We start from the raw sequence: 24255 nt of genomic DNA on the forward strand, positions 1-24255 counted from the left end.
GCAGGCAGCATCTGGGTACCCTTGCTGAGCCATAAGATTCTCCCGAGAGTGTAGGCTCCAGAAATACACATAGTACTCCAAATGTGGCCTAACTGACGTTCTATACAGCTGCAACATGAGTAGCCATCTCTTATACTCAAACATTCATAGATTCAAAGTACATTTATTATCAAAGTATGTATGCAGTATACAACCCTGAGATTTGTCTTCCCACAGACAGTCACAAAACAAAGAAAACCATGGAAACTGCTCAAGGAAGTACATCAACCACCCCCCACCCCCAGCATAACCATGTGCAAAGAAACAGATTGCATAAATGGCAACAACAGAAGAATGAATAACACAGAAAATCAAGAGTCCAGGCATATCCTGTTTAGCTCAGTGTTCATTATCTGCAGGTTGCTTCAATTCAAAATCGCCCAAAATAAAGCAGCACCCAGAAAGCAGAAACAGATTGTAACGGGAACTACAGAGTCCCATCCACAAACCGCATTGATTAAACCTTGCCCAAGACCCAGAACTCCAGCACCATCCTCCAACAACATCAAGGGAGGGAGAGAGCATCAGAACCCAGGGACCTTCCTCTGGAAACAGCGAGCAAGAGGGAGAGGGAGAGGAGGAGAGGGGGGGAGAGAGAGAGAGAGAGAGAGAGAGAGAGAGAGAGAGAGAGAATGCCCTAAGCAATGAAGGATAGCATGGATATATCTTCTTCACCACCATACTTTCTTGTGTTGCCACTTTCAGACAGCAAACACTTACACCCAAGATCCCTCTGTATATCAGTGCTCCTCAGAGTCCAGTCATTTACTATATACATTTCTCTTATATTTGACCTCCAGAAATGTAACACCCCATTACTTATCCAGATGAAGCTATTTCTCTCGTAATATTCCCAACTGATCTATATCCTGCTGAATCCTATGATAGGCTTCCTCAGAATCCATAATTCCACCAATTTCTGTGTCATCTGCAAACTGGCCTACATTTTTATCTAAATAATGTATCTGCATCACAAACAACAAGGGGTCCCAGTACTAATCTCTGCAGAACACAATGTCACAGTTCTCCAACCAGAATAACAGCTCTCCACCACTCCCCTCCATGATCTCTAGCCACACCAGTCTTGAATCCAGACCTTTAAGTGCTCATGGACCCCATGTGTCTTATTTTGAATCAGCCTACCATGAGCCCTTGTCGTATATGTTACCGGAGTCCAAGCAGACAACATCCACTATGCTAGCCTCATTAACCATCTTTGTCACTGCCTCAAAAACAGTGAGGCAGGATCTCCCCTGTACAAAACAGTACTGCCTTTCCCTAATAACTCCAGGCTTTTCCAAATGCATTTGCAATCTCGTCCCTAAGAATCTTATCGAGTAATTTCCTGATGCAAGGTTCATCAGCTCATTTCAAGTACAATTAATGTTTATTGTCATTCTACCATGCACATGTATACAGCTAAACAAGACATCATTCCTTTGGAGTCAAGGTGAAAACCACAGTCCATATAGTCATACACAGCACGTATAGTTCCAATCCAGCACGTATGGTCACAAAATAGTTTTAACAGCAGTCCTTGCATGTCAGGACCTGAAGATTGACAGGCTGACGTAAAGTGCAAGGTACATGTTTACTGTAAGACAGAATAATGTTGCTTGCAGCATTATAATAAAAAAGTAGTTGTATACTGTAAATATGTGAAAACAGTAGCAATGAAAGATTAAAGTTGACCGATGCAGGATGAGATTGTGTCAGTGGGTTGGGAGGTGGGCAGTGCAGCATTCAGACAGTGTACATAGGGCAGAATGTTTTAAAGTCTAGCATCCTGGGGGAAGAAGCTGCTACCCAGCCAAACAATATTGGTTCTTATGCTGCAGTACATTCTGCATGATGGCAGGAGGTCAAAGTAATTTTGGAAAGGATTGAAGGGGTCTGTGACAAAGAATTGCTAATGCAGCAGTTCTGATATATGTCCCGAATGGGGGGTGGGGGTGGGAGGGAGAGATCCCAATGTTTTCAGCAGTCTTCACTATCCACTGCATGATAATGTTGCCATTCCCCTTTTTAAACAAGAAACAACATTGGCCGTTCTACAGTCTTTCCATGATGCGCCTTGGTAGCTGTTCCTCTAGTTCCTGCTAGTTATTGGGAGGCCTATAGTAGAACCCTATCATAATGATTGCACCTTTCTCATTCCACATGATCTCACTGGATGAGATCTTCAAGATACCTTCTCTAGGTGCAGCTGTGGTAATCTTTATAAGCGGTAGCATAAATTCTTCACCTCCTTTACCTCCTTCTCCATCACGTTAAATATCTGAGGTGCAGGTGGTTTTGGTGACTGGAGAATTCACTTTTCTCTTTTATCCCATGATTGAAGAATTCGACATATCGACCAATATCCAGATAGGTGATGGCACCAAGACCATTTGCAGTCAATCCTCCTGACAATGATGCCACTGAGCTTAAATAATATGCTAACTACTAATCTTTAGTCCTTGGTATTCTATTTGGAAATAATTAGTGCAAATGGCTTGCAGTCTCTTTGAAGAAACAGTTATTGGGGTCCAAATGTTCCAACTGATAACATCAGATCTGCCTTACTATTCATTATTTGGGATAAGTAATCTACCTATCCACTCCTGGTAACAGCTCATACAGCAGTTCAGCAAAGCCTCAAGCATTAGCCCTTGCAAAACTATTGCCTTATTAAAATATCATAATATTCGAAGGTACAATAAGGCAACATCATCATGCTCTTACTATGGCAAATGGGTATTCCCCAGTAAGTCTTCTTGGCAAAACCAAACCAAACCAACACTGCTGTTGCCCTATGGATTTGTTACACTTGCATGATGCGCCCTCACTCCTGTGATGATTGCTCCAAAAGTTGAGGATATGTATTCAATCCTTTATTACCAATTAGCAAACATACAACCTTGAAGCGATGAAGCTTAAGCATACCCAAATGTAAGCTAAGCATAATTGAGTGTTATTGAGTGTTCAGCAAAAAATAGGGTCTCCATCAGCCCTCAGTTGCTACCAACTGCAAAGAACAAAGCATGAAGACAAAACTTATTCCCTCTGCTTTTAACACGCACCCCCCCAACTTATGTAACAATTTATCATAATAAACATACAACACATAATACAACACATATAGAGGACAGATGCATGGCTCTTACATTAAATATAAACTTATTTTGCTTTGTTTTGTTTGTGGCCCTGTTATACCAATATTATAATGTAGTTGTCAATCCCATGACAACAAAACTACAACACCTGGAGAGCAAACAAAATGTTTTGTGCTTAAAACTGTTGAAAGGCAATTAGCAACATTCTCCCAGGTTAAGCTTTTTTCTCCTCTCCAGCTGAATTATTTGAAGCTCTTATTTGAGATAACAATTGTTGTCTGTCAAGCTCAATTATTTTCTGGCTTCCTTAAAGCATGGGTTCCAACCTGGGGTCCACGGACCTCTCGGTTAACAGGAGGGGTCCATGGCATAAAAGTTTATGTTAAATTTTAAAATTGGGAACCCCTGCTTTAAAGTAACATTTCCTCTTTCTTACTTGACTTAAATTAGCAAGAATTCGGAGTTAATGGTAGAATTTTTGGGATAACAATCTTCCCCTGGTTCTCCTGTCAGCCTTGGAGATATGACGTTAGAGTAGGCGCTTTCAATCAATAGAAATACTAATTAAATTCAGCATGTCATTTCAAAAGGTTGTAGTTTTCGTATATCTTACATCTAAAATCCTGACATCTCTAGCAGAAATAAACTACTTTTACTCGAAAATACTCAGTATTTTAGGCTCATTAACCCCTTATCCCTCATCAGGTAAATTTCACATCGGCATTTGCTACTTTCAGCTTACACTTGTTTGAAATAAATTGAATTAACTGCAGACTGACATCTGTGATGGTGGGGAGGTCTAGTCAAGCTGAAATGGATAAATACCTTGTTGCAAGTGGTCGCCTGTAATTGAACACTTTGAGGTTCATCGTTCTAAGGTTTGTCATGGAGTCTTTTCCTCCTTTTAAATACTCTAACTGGATATGTCAGGATGACAGAACTCAGTCTGAAATAGTGGTCATGGGATCAATTAGTCCTGTTTATAAATATTGCTGTTTTTTAGTTCAAGTTCAAGTTCAAATTCAAATTTAATTGACATTCACCGTACGTGAATACCCATGAGTACAGACGAACAAAACAGCATTACTCCGAGGCCAAGGGGCAAAAACAATAATTATACACAGCCCTAGGCACATATGGCAAATATAAGATAGCAAGTACATATGGGATACCAGTAAAATAAGTTACACACAAAAAAAATCATCCAAGCCCTGGAGTCCGTGAATGTTGCAGCAGTTTGCAGTAGAACACAGTATAGCTTTTCTTCTGCTGAGGAAACACTAGGGGGCAGCAGCAAATCCAGCATGGACTCCACAGTGTCTCTGGTACTCCGACAGAGTGCTCAACTCTGTCGCTACTGCCCCTGGCGGCTGCAAAGAGGCGACACCACGGCTCGAGGTCCAGTGCGCTCTATGACCAAGGCCATGCAACTCCCCCGCTGTTTGCCAATAAGCCAATGAATTGGACTTGCAGCATTCCACACCACCAAAGTCTAACAGGGTCTTGTGATCACAAGAAAAGCCACTAAGATGATCACTCACTGTTCAGACTGCACTCGGCCATTCTGCACTGATGGCCTCTCTGCTGCAGGCAGTATCACAGTCTACACCATGTCCAGCCCCTTCAATTTCTCCAATGATGGGGTATACCTGAGTACTTTAAGTTCTTAATGTCTGGCAGGATCTTGTGATCATAAAATTGTGTTTAAAAAAGACAAATACACTTTTGGTAGACTCCATAGAAGCCGTTGCATTGGAGCGTGCTTGATGCACCATCAATAACTCTTACTGAGATGTGAAGGCGAGATATCAGCTTTTATTGACTGGAAGAAAGAACAAGCAGTAGTTGACCACCATACTCCATCTTGGAGACTGAGGGCCGGGCTCAGGCCTCAATCGCCTTTATACCGGGGTAAGTGGGAGGAGCCACAGGAGCAGTCAGCAGGGGGCGTGTCCAGACAGGTATATGTAGTTCACCACAGTGCTGCCATCTTACCAGATATTTACTGAGCATGATTTCAAGCAATCTAGTTTTACCAGGTTGGAATCAGATTGGTTCCCAGGATGGTGGAGTGAAGAAGATTACAGACTGTAGTGCGCTTAATTTTCTGCCATAACTGCCTTACTGTCTCTGCAACACATGTAGCAAATTTAAACAGCATCTTCAGATAATTTTCTTTCTTTCTTTCTTACTTTCTTACTTTCTTACTTTCTTACTTTCTTACTTTCTTACTTTCTTTCTTTCTTTCTTTCTTTCTTTCTTTCTTTTTCTTTCTTTCTTTCTTTCTCTTTCTTTCTTTTTACAATATTTTTATTCAGAAGAAAAAAACAAGATTTACAGAATGCAACACATAGATACATCTCAACATAACTTGTGTATATTCATATATTGTAATAAAATTGATGAAAATGTTATAGCATATCACATAAAGATATACCACTCTGAAATCAAAAATTTAAAGATGTCATACATCATAAAAGAAATTTTTTATATAAAAAAAATCAACCCCCTACCAACTACCAAAGAAAAAAGCTGATGGATGGCAATGGATAATTAGAAAAAAAGAAGACATATTCACTTAAGAAGAGAAGATAAAAATATACATAAAAGTCTGTGCACTGTTAAACTTTATAAATTGGGAAAGTAATTTGGGAAAGCTCCCCAGATATCATAAAAAGATTGTTTTGTATTTAAGACTGAGCAGCGGATCTTTTCTAAATTTAAATAAGACATAATATCACGTAGCCATTGAAGATGTGTAGGAGGGGTAGACTCCTTCCATTTAAGCAAGATTGCTCTTCTTGCTAAAAGAGAGGTAAAAACTAAAACCTGTAGGTTAGGAGTATTTAAAGTTATATCTTCATTTGCAATAATACCAAACAAGGCAGTAAGGGGATTTGGGTCAAATTGGACCCTAAAAAGTTGTGAGAAGGTATGAAATACTTCCCGCCAAAATGTTTCAATTTTAGGGCAAAACCAAAACATATGAATAAACGAGGTATCAGCAGAGTTGCATTTATTACAAAGTGGAGAAACATTCGGGTAAAAACTGGACAGCTTCTGTTTAGAAATGTAAGCTCTATGAACCACTTTAAATTGTAGAAGAGAATGACGAGCACAGAAAGATGATTTATTAACCCGTTTAAGAATTTTATTCCATCTATCATCAGAAACCTGACAACTTAGGTCATCCTCCCAAGCGTTTTTTTATTTTATCTAAAAAGTCTTGTCTAGAATCAATCAACAAATTATAGATACCGGTAATAGAACCATTAACAAAAGGTTTTAAATTTAAAAGATCATCCAGTAAATTTTTATCAGGAGCTATAGGAAAAGTAGTTAATTGGAAATGTAAAAAATCTCTAATTTGAAGGTATCTGTAAAAATGTGTTTTTGGGAGTGCAAATTTATTTGACAATTGGTCAAATGAAGCAAGAGATCCTGAGATAAACAGGTCCCAAAAACACTTAATACCTAATTCATCCCAATCTTTAAAGACTTTATCAGTCATGGAAGGGATAAAAAAAAATTAAGGAGAATGGGAGATGATAATGAAAAATTTGCTAAACCAAAAAATTTCCTAAATTGAGCCCAAATCCTTAAAGTTTTCTTAACAATTATGTTATCTGTTATTTTATTTGCTGAAAAAGAAGAGTATGATCCAAGAAGAGAGACAATAGAGGAATTTTTTTACAGAATTAACTTCTAAGGAGACCGATGATGGGCAATCTTTACGATAAATATAATAGGAACAGAAAGTAATATTCCTTATATTGGCAGCCCAATAGTAAAAGCTAAAACTGGGTAGGACTAGTCCACCCATCGGTTTATTTCTTTGTAGGTAAACTTTACTTAAATGAGCTTGTTTATTATTCCAAATATAAGATGTTAAAACTGAATCTAAAGAATCAAAGTAGGTCTTAGGAATAAAAATAGGTAAGGCCTGAAAGAGATATAAAAATTTATGGAGAATCTTAATTTTAATCGAATTAATTTGGCCAATTAGGGATAAAGAAAGAGGGGACCATTTAGAAAGCATCTTTTTCACATAATTCAATAAGGGGTTTGAGTTTTCTTTAAATAAATTCTTGAAATTTTTAGTAATTGTTACACCTAGATATATAAATTGACTTGTAATAATCTGGAACGGAAATTTGGCATTCGATGACATTAGGTCATTTAAAGGAAATAGCTCACTTTTATGTAGGTTCAGCTTATATCCTGAAAAAGAACTAAACTGGGAAATTAAAGAAAGAACCAAAGGTAAAGAAGTTTCAATGTTAGAGATAAAAAGTAAAATACCATCAGCATATAATGAAATTTTATGAGTCATAACTTCCCTTAGTATACCAGAAATGTCCTTAGATTCTCGAAATGCTATTGCTAAGGGTTCTTTAGCTAAAGCAAAAAATAAAGGACTAAGAGGGCAACCTTGTCTAGTTCCCTGCTGTAATTTAAAGGGCTTAGAAATTTGGGAGTTAGTAATAACCTGAGCGGTAGGAGACAAGTAGATTAATTTAACCCAATGAATAAAATTAGGCCCAAAATTAAACTTTTCTAAGGTCTTAAAGAAATAATTCCACTCAATCCTATCGAAGCTTTTTCTGCATCTAAGGATAGTATACACTCTGATTTTTTTTGGATGGTGAATATATTGCATTCAATAACCGACGTATATTAAAATGTGAGTAACGATTTTTAATAAATCCTGTCTGGTCATGTGATATAATAGATGGTAAAATATTTTCAAGTCTTCGAGCTAAGATTTTGGATAAAATTTTTGCATCAACATTTAATAAAGAAATCATCTGTATGAAGAACATTCAGCTGGATTATCTTTTTTTAAGAATAAGAGAAATAAAAGCTTCATAAAAAGATTGAGGGAGTTTACCTGATTTAAAGGACTCTGATAAAACAGAGGATAAATAAGGTGTAAGTGACATAGTGAAAGATTTATAAGACTCCCCAGGAAAGCCATCAGGTCCTGGGGTCTTACTAGAATGTAAAGCACGTATAGCCTCAGCCACTTCTTCATTGGAAAAAGGCTGATCTAACTTTGTTAGACTATTAGCAGACAATGTAGGAATGTTGATATTACTGAAAAAAGCATTCATATAGGTATCATCTGAAGAAGAGTCAGACTGAATCAACTTAAGGTAAAAGACATTAAATACGTTGTTAATTTCAGGATGTCAGTTCCATTATCTTTAAAAATTTCTGTGATGTTATGATTAACTGTAAAAGATTTTAAGCGATTGGCTAATAAACTACCAGTTCTATCCCTGTGAATGTAAAATTGAGTTTTATCTCTCAACAGCTGTCGTTCAATTGGGTAAGTCAGCAGAAGATTATTCTTGGATTGGATTTCAATACGCTTACTATATATACTTGGATCTGGAGATAGGGCATACTTTCGATCAAGATCTTTTAATATCGCTGCTAGGTCAGACCTTTCTTTGTCAGCTTTTTTCTTTATATAGGTAGAGTAAGATAATTTCTTCACGAATATATGCTTTAAAAGTATCCCAGACTATATTTCCAGCAGTATCTCTTTTAAAATTTTCTTTAATGAAAAAAGTAATATGGTTTTCCAAAAACTTTAGAAAATTTTTATCAGATAACAATGATGTTAAAATGCCAACTTCTATTTGGTACAGAGTAAACAGGTAAACTTAAAGCCAGAAGCATAGGTGCATGATCAGACAAAGCAATCTCCTCATAATCACAGGATCGTACCAGTGGAAGCAAGATTCTATGTATAAAAAAGTAGTCAATCTGAGAGTACATATGATGAACCTGAGAGAAATATGAATATTCCTTTTCTTGGGAGTGTAAAAAATGCCACACATCAAGAATACCACATTGAAATAGAAAAGATTTAAAAAGTAGGACTGATTTATTAGTGACAGGGGTTTTATTTGAAGAGTGGTCTAATATAGGGTCAAGACAAAAATTAAAATCTCCACCCATCACTAAGGAATACCGACTCAAATCAGGCAGAAAAGAGAAAAGACATTCAAAGGAGAAGGAGTCATCTGTATTTGGAGTGTATACATTCGCAAATACCATTAATTTATTCTCAAGACTACCTGAAACAATATCAAAGGGCCCATTTGTATCAGAAATTACATTATGTTGAATAAAGGATACATTCTGATCAAACAGGATAGAGACGCCTCTCGATCTAGATTGAGAGGGTGAGTGAAAATGTATACTCTTCCATCCTTTGAAAGAACGTGAAATATCATCTTTACGAATATAGGTTTCTTGGAGAAAGATTATATGAATTTTAAGTTTCCAGATATAAGATTTTCGACCTTTCACTTTAAAACTGAGTATATTAATAAAAGAATCCATCAAGTATCCTTCAGTAATGTATAAAAGGTAATCACAGACATGTAGATAGTGAATAAATAAAACAGTAAAAACATCCAATCAGCTTTCTGGAAGATCCCATTTCCCCTCCCTGCCCCCAAAGAGAGAAATCAGCCAAGGGAGGCTGAAGACTAATTCTAACGTTCCCAACCCAAAACTCCGGTGGCTTCAGAAAATATATATGTATAGCCATGCTGAATAAACGATTGTAAATATATATATATACAAAAACAAAATATCAAAGTAAATAAGTTTGCTGTTTATGAAAAAAAAACATGGGAAAATATAAGTATTAGTCTTGGTAAAAAAAAAGGAAAGACAGATAAGGAAAATGAAATAAGGAAAATTAATAAGTAAAACAACATATACTCGCGGGTGCAAAAAAAGGAGTAAAGAAACAAATAGAAGATAATTAGAAAGGGAAGCGGTTTAGATAGCTTCCTAGATTAATTTAAGGCATTCAAGGGAGAGAGAAAAAAGACAAAATGGCAAAATAATGAAGAAAACAAAAACCAGCAATAAGAAGTATAGAATATTCTATACTATTGAAAAACAGTAAAAGACCGAAAGGTTTATAAATAATCAAAAGATAGGAAAAATCTGAGTGAATTTAAGGTAAAGCAAACCACCCTATAGTTTCATTCCTCAGTAATTACTACATGTACACCCTACATAATTACTTTCAGTCAAATTACTAAAAGGAAGGTAAAAATCAACATAACACTGAGAGAATATAACATATTGTTTAAAAAGAGCTGTGAAAAAGTAACATTAGAGGACCCATATAAAGGCAGAAAACAGCAAAAGAGAAAATGGATGCAGTCTGCCCGCATGTTTTGCATAGTTTGAAAGATAACAAGGCACCAGTTACTTAATCAAACAAATGATGAAGACTTCGTAAAATCAAGAAACCTTGTTATCAACTAAGTGCCAATTACTTGATTGAATACCTCAAATTAAAACATTTAACATAAAACAACTCAAGGTTGAATTTAAGCATGGAGACTATGTAAAAATTACGTAGCTTCTTCAGGCTTCGTAAACCAAGAAACCTTATTATCAGAAGTAGTAACCTTGAGTTTACACGGATCTCTGAGAGAAAGGTGACAACCAAGCTTAAAAAGATCAGACATGACCTCTTTAAAAGCCTGTCTAGCTCTTAGAACTTCCGGTGGATAATCTTGAATGATACGAAACTGTTGATCACGAAATTGTAATATGCGTTTCTTCCTTGATTCACGAAGGATCTGTCCTTTAATCTGATAGTCATAAAAGCGAATGATAATAGAGTGAAGTTTGGCAGGATACCAATTAGGCGGTGTAACTCGGTGAACGCACTCAAATTTTGGTAGTTCTGATAATATATCGGGAATAAATCTTTCAGCATTTGAGCACAAAAATCGATAGGTTGATCACCCTCCAGTTTTTCAGGAAGCCCAAGAATTCTGATATTGCACCTTCGGTTCCTGGACTCCAAATCTGTAAGTTTCTTCCGTAATGTGTCGTATTTTTTAAGTTGTTCCTTAGAAATTTTCTTGAAACCTTCGATATCCTTCTGCAACACCGGCAGAGATTCTTCGTGTAGCTTAATACGAATTTCATGGTCATTCACAGTCTGCTGTATACTTCCAAGTTTCTGATTAAGTGTTTTCAGTTTAGATTTAACCAGGTCAAAGGAATTCTGTAACAAGTCAAACTTGGATTCCAAGTCATCCAGTTTATCCAATTTTTCTAGTTTCTCTGACATTTGTTAAAACATTTCAGTCAAAGTCTCTAAAGTAGTCTCTTTTTTTGAGTGTTTTCTACTCATGGTGCTCTCACCGAGATAGGTTTAAACAGCAAAGTAAGCGAATAATTTCGGAGCACGTAGCTACTGCAACCTACTCCATTACAGCCGCCGGAAGTCCCATACCTCTTAAACATGGTTTTCACCTATTCAGGTTTTTTGATGGCTGTCCCTTCCGTGAAGGCAGACCAGGACAACATGCTCACTGGCCTCAACAGTCGCCAGCTTACTATGTTGATCACACTGAAACACAGTCTGATATTGGGACTCACTTTTCAGGACATAAGTTATACAAATCGTCATCTGCATTAAGTATTGCATATCCAAGGATATAGGATCAAAGATCAACTTTATTCGCCAAATGTACTTTTCATTATTAGCATTTTCCTTGGGTGTGTTGGCATAAGATGCAACAATGAAAACAACATTCAACAATTATAAAGAATAAAGAATTATATAAGAGTTTAAAGTACAGATATGGAATATAATGTGCATAAATACACATATACCAGCATGTATTTACAATGTAAATGGTATTATAAAAGTGCTTACTGTGCATTGCAGAGACTGAGGTAAAATATGGAGAGGGTGGAGGGGGGATAATTAGAATGCTTGATCAGATTAACTGCCTGAAGGAAGCAACTTTTAAGATGGCATGAAGATTTTGTTTTAATAGACTTATAATGGTTTGTAGGGTGAATAATACCTGCAATGATTTTTCCTGTTTGCTTCTTTGACTTGGAGACAACCAAGTCCTTCAGGAATAGGACCATAAGAGTGTAGGACATAGGAGCAGAATTAGGCCATTTAGCCTATCAAGTCTGCTTCATCATTTCATCAATTCTGCTCCGGCATTCTATCATGGTTGATTTATTACCCCTCTCAACCTCATTCTGCTGCCTTCTCCCCACATCGGTGATACCTTGATTAATCAAGAACCTATAAACCCCTGCCTTAAATATAAATGCACAGCCATCTGTGATGATGAATTCCATAGATTCACTATTCTGTGGCTGAAGAAATTTTCCCCATCTCTGTTCTAAATAGATGTCCATTTATTCTGAGGTTGTGCCCACTTGTCCTAGATTCCCCACTATAGGAAACATCCTCTCCACATCCATTCTATCTAGGCCTTTCATTATTCAATAGGTTTCATGAGGTTTCATCAAACGCACCTCATATGTTAAACTTTTCATTCCCAGAATCATCCTTGAAAACCTCCTCTGGACCCTCTCCAATGCCAGCACATCTTTTTTTAGATAATGGGCCCAAAACTGCTCACAATACTTCAAGTGTGGTCTAACCAATGTCTTATAAAGCCTCAGTATTCCATCCTTGCTTTTGTAGTCTAGTCCTCTCAAAACAAATGCTAACATTGCTTTTGCCTTCCTTACCACTGCCTCAACCTGTAAGATGACCTTTAGGGAAACTTGCACGAGGCTTGCCACGTCCCTTGCACCTTTGATTTTTGAATTTTCTCCCCATTTAGAAAATAGTGCACACCTTTATTCCTTCTAACAAAGAGCATGACCATGCAGTTCCCTGCACTGTATTCCATATGCCACTTAGTTGCCCATTCTCCCAATCTGTCTTAATACTTCTGCAGACACCCTGCTTCCTCAACACTTCCTGTCCCCCATCTATCTTTGTATCATCCACAAAGTTTGCCACAAAGCTATCAATTCTGTCAAACCATTGACATATAATGTAAAAAGAAGTGGTCCTAACACCAACCCTGGCGGTACACCACTAGTCACCAGCAGCCAACTGGAAAAAAAAACCTTTATTTTCACACTTTTTCTCCTGCCAATCAGTCAACCTTCTATCCATGCTAGTATTTTCCCTGTAACACCATGGACACTTATCTAGTTAAGCAGCCTCATGTGTGGCATCTTGTCAAATGCCTTCTGAAACTTCAAATAAGCAACATCCACTAACACTCCTTCATCTTTCCTCAAGGAATTCTAACAGATTTATCAGTTAAGATTTCCTTTTAAGGAAACAATGCTGTCTTTGGACTATTTTGTCATGAGCTCCAAGATCTCCAAAACCTGATTCTTACTGATAGGCTCCGACATCTTTCAAACCACTGAAGTCAGGCTAACCAGCTTATAATTTTCTTTCTTCTGCTACCCTCCATTCTCAAAGAGTGGAGTGACATTCTTGTGCTATTTTTGACTTCCCTTGTCAATGCAGTTACCTCATCCTCCCTTTAGAATATTTTGTCATGCCTGGGATGTGCATTTTGAATTGCCCCCTAGAAATTCCAGCGATTGCTGTTCTCCAGTCATCCCTGATAGTGACTCCTTCCAATCAACTTCTGCCAGTTTCTCTCTCATGCCTCTATAATTCCCTGTACTCCACTGTAACACTGATACATCTGAATTTATCTTCTCAAACTGCAGGATGTATTCAATCATATGATCACTATTTCCTAAGGGTTCCTTTACAAATCTTGTTCAATACATGGCACACAATCAAGAACTGCCTTTCCCTTAGTGGGCTCAACCATGAGCTAGTCTAAAAAGCCAAATCGTAGGCATTCTACAAATTCCCTTTCCCTAGATCTAGCACCAACACCATTTTCTCAGTCTACCTGCATTTAAAATCCCCCATGGCTACCTTTGCCCTTTTGACATGCCTTTTCTATCTACCATGGTAATTATAGCCCAGATCCTGACTATTGTCATTGGTGCTAATGTGCACCTTGACCACTGGCTGCTCACCCTCCCTCTTGAGAATCTTCTGCAGCTGTACTGAGACATCCTGGACCCTTGCACCTGGGAGGCATCCCACCACCCTGGCATCTCTTTAATGACCACAAAGTTTCTTGTCTGACCTGCTAACTATTGAGTCTCCTTTCACAATCACAATGCCTGACTTTACCCTTCCTTGCTGATCTTAGCGCCTGCTACATGGCCACTGGCCTGGCTGCTATCGCTGTCCCCTGTTAGGTCATCCCTCTAGCAATATCCAAATGACTTGTTGCTGAGGGTAATCACCACATGTAAACTTTGCATTGACTGCTTACTCCTCTCACTTCTCCAGGTGGTCACCCATCTACTATCTGAAGCCTGCACTCTGGCTGTAAGCACCTCAGGAAATGTCCCATCGTTGAGATTTTCAGCTTCCCGGACAGTCCTGAGTACATTCAGCTCCAGCTCCAGTTCCTTAACCTTGTCAGTCAGGAGCTGAAGATGGGTGCACATCCTGCAGATGTAGCCAACAGGGAGACAGTTTGATACCCTGAAATCCCACATCTCACAGTAGGAGCATTTTACTGCCTTAACTACCATCATGTTATATCTCTAACTTCTCAAGCTTAATTTCTAGACTGTCCTCTTCTCACCTCAGCCTGTTGAGCCAAAGCCTGGCCACTCCAACAGTGTCCACTCCATCAATAGCTGTTCCACTTACACCTTACTTCTTTTTATTGGCCCCTGCCAAGTTCCTAAGAAATTGTTATGATTTCAGCTTGCCAAATAGTTTCAAAAGGCTCAGAGTTCTTTTTAAAGCTCATGCTGACTCACCAAGAAATAACTTCTTGCAATGACTGCAGACAACAAAAAGGTCCTGAAAGTCCCCAAGCTGTCTTTAAACCTTGTACTTCTTCATCAACAAATGACTTCTCAGCTGATTGCAGCCTGCCAGAAGTTCCAAAAGGCCCCAAACTCTTTTTACACCTCGTGCTGCCTTACCAACAAATGACTTCTTGCAACGATTGCAGCCCTCTGGAATGGTAGACTGTAGCTTTTATGTTGAGCCGACGGTCTGCTGTAGTTTTCGTAGATTGTAAGATGGTGCTGCACCAAACCAGACAGTAACAGCTGATGTGAGGATGCTCTCTTTGATGGCAGTGTAGTTCTGCTCCAATGTGTTCTGGGGACGATGTAACTTTACCAAGTGCCGCAAGAAGTACAAAGTCTGCTGAGTCTTTTTGTTAATGAAGGAGATGTGGTTTTCCCACATGTGGTTCTGCGAAATAGCAATGCCAAGGACCTTAATGTTGAAATGGTGCTAACTGTAGAGTCATTGCTGATAAGTGGGTGGAGAGGAGACACACTTCTCCCGAAGTCGACAGGCATCTCCACAGTTCTGAAGGCTTTCAGCTCCAGGTTGTTGTGATTGCATCAGCACACTACCTTGTATACTTTCTGGTGGTACTTGTTTTCATTGCCTCTGACAGTGGTGTTGTCCGCAAACTTTATCAAATTTCCATTTGGGAAGTGACAGAATGTGGAGAAACCAAGTGGTTGTTTAAGAACTGTATGGTACTACGAGTGTTATGGTATTGGGAATACCCAGCTAATGTTTCTAATGCCACGAAGGAGAACCCATGAACTGGTGGTAGAGAAGTGTGGTAATGATATAATTGTACTATTGTCTGAGACAGGCATGCAACACAATATCTGCCCTTTAGGATGCCGCAACCCATATTGTTCATGTCTTCTGTCATGTTCAGGGATGTATGGTGAACTGACAGCTATATGTGATGAGAGAGTTCAAAGCAGACTTTCTTATTTAAAACTGAGTTTTCTGTCCACAGTCTCCACAATAAGCAGGTTTGTTAATCAGGAAGATAAGTTAAAATAAAGGTCTTGATTCACTGGGGTCCTGAGGCCTTGAAGCATGCAGACATCGGACGTTAAAGAATATGAAATGACAAGATCATCTGTTTTTTTTTCTTGGAGATGAGCAAGAGCAGTTCAGTGACAATGTGAAATTCATTAAGAAATAATTTGGTTTAGAATTTTAGTTGGCTGGAATGCATAGATTAGAAAACAAGTGTAGGTTTTCTTGATTGTATGAGGAGTGAACAAGCTCACTGGACTTCTTGGACTGGAATTGCAATCAGTGTTAAGGAAATCTGAGATTATCCAGACCATTCGTTTTAAATTGGATTCCCTAATGAACAGAAGGCATGCAATTTGTTCATATCCATCTTATCTGTGTAATACTTTAAACAAATACCCTTAAGTGTTTTTTCTTCCTCATTGATCTGAATACTTGAAACCTGCTTACTTCCAGGGAACAAACGTGGGAAATACTAGGTGTGCAGTGAAAGCTAGTACTGGGAATTTCAGGGAAAAAATTGAAATTTGAAGTTCCAGATGCTGATTTTGTTCAAGAAATTTCCATTTTTTTAGTAATAGATTGATTTCATGCAGGTTGTGGAATGATGATTTGTGAAGATTATCTGAAGGAGCTAGAAGTGTGATGAAGTTTATACTTGGAACATCTCCAGTTCTATTGAATTCTTAGAATATCAGAGAATTATGAATTGGTAAAAAGGCCCCACATGTTGACTCTCTGAAGATTTGAACCACTCCAAATCAGGAACAAAGTCGCCTTGACTTCATTAGTTGACTGGCAGGATGATACATGCAGAGTGTGTAGGCAACCTTTAGCTGATGACCAGATGTTCACTGAAGCATCTGAGAGGATGGGCCTCACACCCAACATCTGCAAAAGAAAGGTCCTGAGCTAACCCCTCCCCACTGTACAGCAATCTCCTTGAACAATTAAGGTGTAAGATGAAACCCTGGAAATTGTGGCCTGTTTTCCTTACTTCAGGATCACCAATAAATTTGCCATCAGTAAAGTACAAAGTACAATCAGAACCTTTGGTCTTCTGGGAGAAAGAATGTTCAAAGGTCAAAACCTTATGTTCAGCATTGACCTCATGGTCCACTGGATAACAGTGATCTTTGCTCTCCTAGATGTTTCGAAGACTTGGATTAACTCAGTAGGCAGGTCAAAGCACTGAAGAAGTATCAATGAAACAGTCTATGCAAAATATTTCAAATCACTGTCATCATCCTTGCCTTGACTAACACCTCCATCACTGAGCCCCTAAGCATTCAGTTGGTTCCACTGGGAAGGACATGCCCAAGATCAATGTCCTTAAAGAACCTCCTTTCTGAGCTGTTCTAAAAAACAATAACCAGTGAGATAGAGAAAAGTATTCATTGATGTTCGCTAAACACCTTTGGAAAGTGCAACGTCCCCACCAATTATTGGTAATCCCTGGGCTCATGATTGCTCATAGATGGGAAGAAGCATTCAAGAAGGGGCTGACAGCCTAAAGTCTGCCATGGACCAGAGAAGGAAAAATTTATCTCACAAACTCTGTCAAACGCTTTCTGACCCATGTGTGCCAAAATCTGTAGGTTAGCCTCACCAGACATTCATGTGTCCTGTGAGAATCATCATGAAAGAATCCAGCTCTTACACACTTTCAGGTAATGCATTCCATATACTTAACACCTGCTCAGTATGTGGAATGCTTTACTTATAAATTATGCCCTCTGATTTTTGACTTTTCTACCAATGGAAATAGTTTCTCGCCATCCACTCTGAGTCCTTCATTATTTTCAATGTCACTGTCAAATCTTCCTTTGATCTTCTGAGCTCTAATGAAAGCAATACTAACAGTCCAGCCTTTTCCTAAAACAAGTTTATCATCACAAGAACCATTCTAATAAATGTTTTCTATACCCTCTAACTGGTCCTTATATTTGACCAGAATTGGATGCATTACACTATCTGCAGCTGAACACATATACATACTTTATATCATTTATTTTAAAATACTACACCAAAATCCCCAATCTATACACTGCCTTTAGACTGAGCTGGAATCTGAGAGTTGAGAAATGTCATTGTTCTCTATTCCTATATTTTTCACAGAGTCAACGGGGGAGCAGGTTTAATTCCTTATATAAGGCAAAAGCTTTTGGATCACGGATTTCCACAACCATTGAGAAAACCTATTAACTTAGACAGAGAGTAAAACTCTGGGTATGACTTTGTCAAAGGTTTTCTCAGTTGGTACGTAGGTGGAGCTTGTTTGAACAAGCTGCACATCATTATTACATGATGCAAGACATTGGCACCACGAGGGTCTCGCTCAATGGGATTTTAACACTCTGTATCAGAAAGGTATATACAAATTAACTGTACATTTTAACAGTGCATGCTGAGGACGAGAAAGTTGTAAATATCACTCTTCTCTTAAAGAAGAGAGGAGGAAAAAGTTTAGAAATTATGGGCCAGTCAGTCTGACTTCAGTGGTTGGCAAGAAGTTAGAATCTATTATTGAGGATGACATTTCAAGGCACTTGGAGGCACATGATAAAATAGACTCAAGTCAGCATCTTTCCTTCAGGGTAATCTTGCCTTATATAGCTGGTAGAATACTTTGAGGAAATAACGGGCAGGATTGACAAAGGAGAGTCAGTGGATGATATTAACTTAGATTTTCAGTAGGCCTTTGACAAAATGCCGTACATGGGTCTGCGAAACAAGGCTGTGGCATTACAGGAAAGATACTAGCATGGATAGAGGGTTGGCTGACTGGCAGGAGGCAAAGAGTGGGAATAAAGGGAGCCTTTTCTGTTTGGTTGCTGGCAACTGGTGATGTTCTACAGGGGTCTGTGTCTGGTCTGCTACTTTTTACATCATTTGTTAATGATCTGGATGATGGATTTGATGACTTTGTGGCCAAGCTTACAGATGATACAAAGATAGGTGGGCGGCAAGTAGTATTGAGGAAGCAGGGAGTCTGCGGGAGGCCTTGGACAGATTAGGAAAATGGGCAAAAAGTGGCAGACAGGATATTGGGGAAGTGTGCAGTCATGTACTTTAGTAGAAGGCGTAGACTAATTTCTAATGGGGAGTGAATTCAGAAATTGGAGGTGCATAAACATAAGGATGTAATACTGAGGCTTTATAAGGCATTGATCAGACCACACTTAAATCACAGGAATGAAGGGGTTTATGTATGAGAATCATTTGCTGGCTCTGGGCCTTTATTCACTGATATTTAGAAGAATGAGGGAAATATTGTTGAAACCTACCAAATATTGTAAGGCCTAGATGTAGTGGACATGGAGGGGATATTTCTAGATAGTGTGAGAGTCTAGGATCAGATTGCACAGCCTCAGAAGAGAATGACATCCCTTTAGAACAATGATGAGGAGGAACTTCTTTAGACAGAGGGAGGGTGATGAATCTGTGGAATTCATTACCACAGAAGGCTGTGGAGGCCAAGTCATTGGGCATACTGAAAATGGTGGTTGATAGGTTCTTGATAAGTAAAGACGGCAAAGGTTATAGAGAGAAGTGAGGAGAATGTGGTTGGGAGGGATAATAAATCAGCCATTTTAGAATGGTGGAACTATAGTGGTATAGACATGTTGAGTTGAATGGCTCCTATATCTTAAAGTGCCAACAATTCACAATCCATCTAAGATCCTGATGAAGGGTCTTGACTGTATTCATTTCTATAGATGCTACCTGACCTGCTGAGTTCCTTCAGGATTTAGTGCATGCCCAAATAAGATAACTTGTTCCTTGGAATAGTACAGGTTGGTGTTTTCTCTGTTCTTACATTGGTAGGGTTATGCAAAGTGGATGCTGGTTTTGGAAAAAATGTATAAACCTGTGCACCATTTAAACACCTTGCCAGTACCTCCAGTCGAACTCTGTCTTTTTGTGTGTCTCCCCCTAGCTGTCAGTCTGTGGTTTTGTATTGCCATGTGCTCCTGTCCCCACTCCTGCTCTACTCCAGTTCCTGTATCACTGAGTACTCTGTCCCTCACCTGTTTCTCATTATTCCCTGTATTGATGCCACCAGTGTCTCATTGTGCTCCACCTATCATCTGCCTCTTTGTTTATTGCTCAGTGTAGTTCAGACCTGTGTTTTCAACTGCTTGTTGCCAGATTGTGCCAGTGAGTTTTCCTGAACTTTGACACCAGCTTTGTTTGCAGCTTGGGCTGTGTTACTCAATTAATATCACTGAGTGCACAGTACTGGTCTGTGATTGGTTCCCTGCTCCAGTGCCCTGACACACCTCTCTTAATCTCTACATGAGCAGGCACATGGGACAATGTTCAATGGCTAGGTTTTACGTTGAAAATGCAGAATGGAGAACAAGCAGAATCAGGGGGAAGAGTAATAGAATGTTGAAAGGCTTAGGTGGAATGGATGTGGAGAGGATGTTTCTTACGGTAGGAGAGTCGAAGACTAGAGGACACAGCCTCAGAATAGAAGGATGAATATTTAGAGGAATTTCTTTAGTCAATGAGAGGTGAATCTGTGGTATTTATTGACACAGGCAGCTGTGGAGTCCAAGTCATGAGGTATATTTAAGGCAGAGGTCAATAAATTCTCGATTAGTCAGGGAGTGAAGGGATGTGGGGAAAAGGCAGGAGATTTAGGATGAAAGGGAAAATTACCCTGAGCATTAGTTATATGAAATGGGGCCATGGGAGTGTGTTGCAGAGGTCATCCAGTTAACAATAAATACAATGTAATCCACTTTGAATTAATTATATAAATAAACCAGAGAAAAATAAAAAGATATGAAGAACGAGTGTGAATGAGTTAAATAGAGACCATCATCGGCACACTGGGAAAACAATATACAAGGTCTAGTAGTGGAGTTCATTCTGGGAAAACAATGTGTAAACATATTCCATTACAGACCAAGGGCAAAGCATTCAAAGGTGAAGCATCAAGGACAAAAAAGGGGGGAGAAAAGCAAAATTAAAATAGAAAGAAGAGATAATAAAATTGAGAAAGGAGTAGAGTATAGAGAAGAGAAAAAATACATTCAGGAGAGAATAAAAGAGCTAATGAGGGTAAGCAAGCTAAGGTGGAGATATGGTTAGGGCACAACTTTACACTGAACTCTTCAAAAATATGAATACATAAACTATAAATAATTAACTAGAAATAAAATGGCCTATAACAATGCAAATATTAAATGCTGCCTTAAGTACTAAATGGGAATCTTTGTAAAATAAAGTGGTATTAATGGGTAAATGGTAATGACAGACGTGACGTCAAACAGATGACAAGAAGAAATATGTATTAGTAAATGTTTTTAATATGTAGGGTGGCTTTCAGTTATGCTTTTTAAGATTCAGCTTTACCACCATTGCACTGTTCAACTTCTGTTTAAAATACATGTTTTTATTATTCCAGATGGCTGGGACCATAGACTACCCGTGGATAAAAAACTATGGATATGTAATGACACTCAGGCTGCAAGTACATACAAAGGCCAACCCCTTTTAACTGAAATATACAGTATAATAACTGAAATGCAGGTTTCAATGTATACACTGTACTTCATTCCTGTTTTGGTAGGAACTAGTCCATGTTGCTAACCTGAAATGTTTCTTACCCTGACCCCAACTTCAGCTATATACTTGGTTAATACTCCAGACCTCTAGTTGTAGAACCTGGCCAGATTCCTGAACACCAGTGTTCCCATTGACTCCAGCTCTGGCCACATACCAACGTTTCTTGCCAGCATAATCTGTCAAATGAAATCCATTTCATGATAAACAGGACTCATGAGAAACCAAAGGAGAGGAATATGCTGTATTTCCCAACACTTCCTGTAATACAATGCTAGTACATGGATCTACAGACGGTCAGTCAATAGATTATAAGGATTTAGTGCAGTACAATTAAGGAAGAGCATTATAAAGATTGGAGCTTTTGTAGAACCTTCATGGATGTAGATGGTGATGTAGACAGCCAAGCTTCAGATAAAGATCAGTGGTTCACTAACATTTTTTACTGCTTATCAGCTCTAGCTTTACCTCCTTCCCTCACTCTCAGTACTGGCTATCTCTCCTCTACTCTTCAATCCATATGAAGCATCTCAACTTTAAATGCCAAATGTCCATTTCCCAATGGAGATGCTGCCTGGCCCCCGAGTTCTTCCTACATATTCTGTTTTTGTTTGAAAAGTTAAGAATGTTCTTCTTGGAACTCAGAAATCTTAGGAGTGATCCAGAAGAGGTTTTCAGATGATTGAGAAAACAAATTTTCTCTGAGTCAGTTAATAACCAGAGATCAAATACTGTGCTCAAAAAGAAATCTTTTGCTTAGTGCATATATCTAGAATGCTTTACTTAAGACATATTAGAATCTGACTATATCAATAATTGTAAAAGTGGAAATAGACAGGTTTTTGATGTTGAGGAATATACAAAGTTACTGGCCATGACAGAGCAAGACCTCTCCTTCAAAGAGCCGAAGCACAACTGGAAGCACAAGTGGTCTTTTTCGGTACTATTGATTTCTGTGATGATGTATGCTAATAAAAAGAATATTAAAATATCACTAAGCTGTGTGAATTCAAAATTTTAGTTGCAGCACCTAATGTGCTGATTTTGCCAAATGAGACTAGGACAGATCTGGAGGTCTGGAGCTCTGATAGTCAGAGGCCTTGGAGAGAAGCTAAAGATAAAACAGTGGTGAGTGCATGGAACACACACCAGGAGTGGTACTAGAGGCTGATACATTTAAGAAACTCTTAGATAGGCGGCCTCATATCCCGATGAGATGGGGACATGCATGTGCTAAAATGTGAAGTGACTTCAGGTGGACTGGGTGGATGAGATCTGTAGTGAGCTCCAACAGCCAGGAAGGCAGTACTGCAACATTCCATGTAGAGTGTGGGGTATGACAGGGCACAGAAAATGTTATGGCCACTCACTGCAACCAAGGAAGACCCCAGTATGTAACACTTGTTTGTACCACTGGAATTCTGAGGTTGAGGGAGTGAAACTTCCCCAGTGCAACAACGTTTCCACTTTAAAAACTCCAGCACAGGTTTGTTGTCATTAACAGCCACGATGGAGAGTAACCATCAGGTAGGTACATGAATGATAGAAAAACGGAGGGCTATGTAAGAGGGAAGGGTTAGTAAATGATCAGTACTAGATTGTGGGCCAGAGGACCTGTACTGTCTGATGTTCCACCTTTCCATGATCTTCAGCCTCTGACTGTTGACCATGTTACCTGTCTGTTCCCACTTTTTAGAATTCTGTTCTGACAGAAGTTCATGATACCTCAGCATTTGACGACCCAATTTACATCCTTGTGAAATCAACATCATGTTCAACAATTTCACATTCCTGTTGGATTTTTCCATGCTGTGGGAACCAAGACTCCATAGTTTCTTTCTTGCCCTGTTGCCTTTCTTTCTCACCCTGTACATCTAAGCCTTTTATCATTGAATCACTCCTGACTGCTAATATGATCTTTCCTAATCACCACCATTTTCTGTTTCTGAACATCTACAAAATAGTGAAAGGTTGAAATGTTTGTTCTTTCTCAGTGCTGTCTGATTATCTATTTATTTGAGATACAGCGTGCAATAGTCCCTTCCAGCCTGCTGAACAATGCTGCCCAGTAACCGCTAATTAAACCCAAGTCTAATCACAGGACAATTTACAATGACCAATTAACCTACCAACTGGTACATCTTTAGACTGTGGGAGGAAACCAGGCCATCCAGAGGAGATGCATGCAGTCACTGGAAGAACATACAAACTCCTTACAGACAGTGGTGGGAGTTGAACCATGGTCACTGGTATTGTAAAGTATTGTGCTAACCACTTCACTACCATGCTGTCCCATTGAGTATTTTCAATATTTTTTGATACTACCTATTATAACAAACAAATCATTGCCTCCAATGTAAAACTGTAGCCTATGTGAGCATTGATTCAATTTTGCTTTGGATGTCTTTTATGTCAGGAGAGGATTTCACACTTGCCTTAGAATGATATTCCTGTTCCAGCCTGGAATCTGATGCTGCCACCTGCTTGTACTTGTTCATTTTCATTTTCATTTGGCGAGTTCTTTCTTCCATGTCCATTGAACCTGTAGAGAAAAATCCAAATTAAACATCATCATGGAATTGGCACTTATCCCTTTAATCCTTTGTTGGACATGGCAAATGTAATATGAGTAATGTTGTGCTTGAGGTGGAACTTGGTCAGGGACTTGGACAAGACTCTGGGGCAGAAATTCATCCCTAGTAAATGCATTATCCCATTGTATGCCGTTTCTGAAATTCATCTATCAATTGAATCAAATTCCCGAAGCAAAAGGCTGTGTGCAGCCATTTTGAAAATGGATGTTCAGCGTAG

General features: G+C 38.7%; 1 protein-coding gene across 13 annotated transcripts in view; it reads right to left on the minus strand.

Annotated features, from left to right (window-relative positions):
* rims2a (regulating synaptic membrane exocytosis 2a) overlaps positions 1-24255 on the minus strand; it is a 1025605-nt gene that overhangs the window by 195094 nt on the left and 806256 nt on the right. For 4 of the 13 annotated variants that reach the window (XM_059971246.1, XM_059971230.1, XM_059971253.1 and 1 more), the window contains one exon: positions 23880-23986. The exons of the other annotated variants lie outside the window; for them this stretch is intronic. In XM_059971246.1, the coding sequence (XP_059827229.1) occupies positions 23880-23986 (107 nt within the window). The remainder of the gene's footprint in view (positions 1-23879; positions 23987-24255) is intronic. 13 annotated transcript variants of the gene reach the window in all.

Source organism: Hypanus sabinus, chromosome 1, assembly GCF_030144855.1.
Source record: "Hypanus sabinus isolate sHypSab1 chromosome 1, sHypSab1.hap1, whole genome shotgun sequence".
Classification (NCBI taxonomy): Eukaryota; Metazoa; Chordata; class Chondrichthyes; order Myliobatiformes; family Dasyatidae; genus Hypanus; species Hypanus sabinus.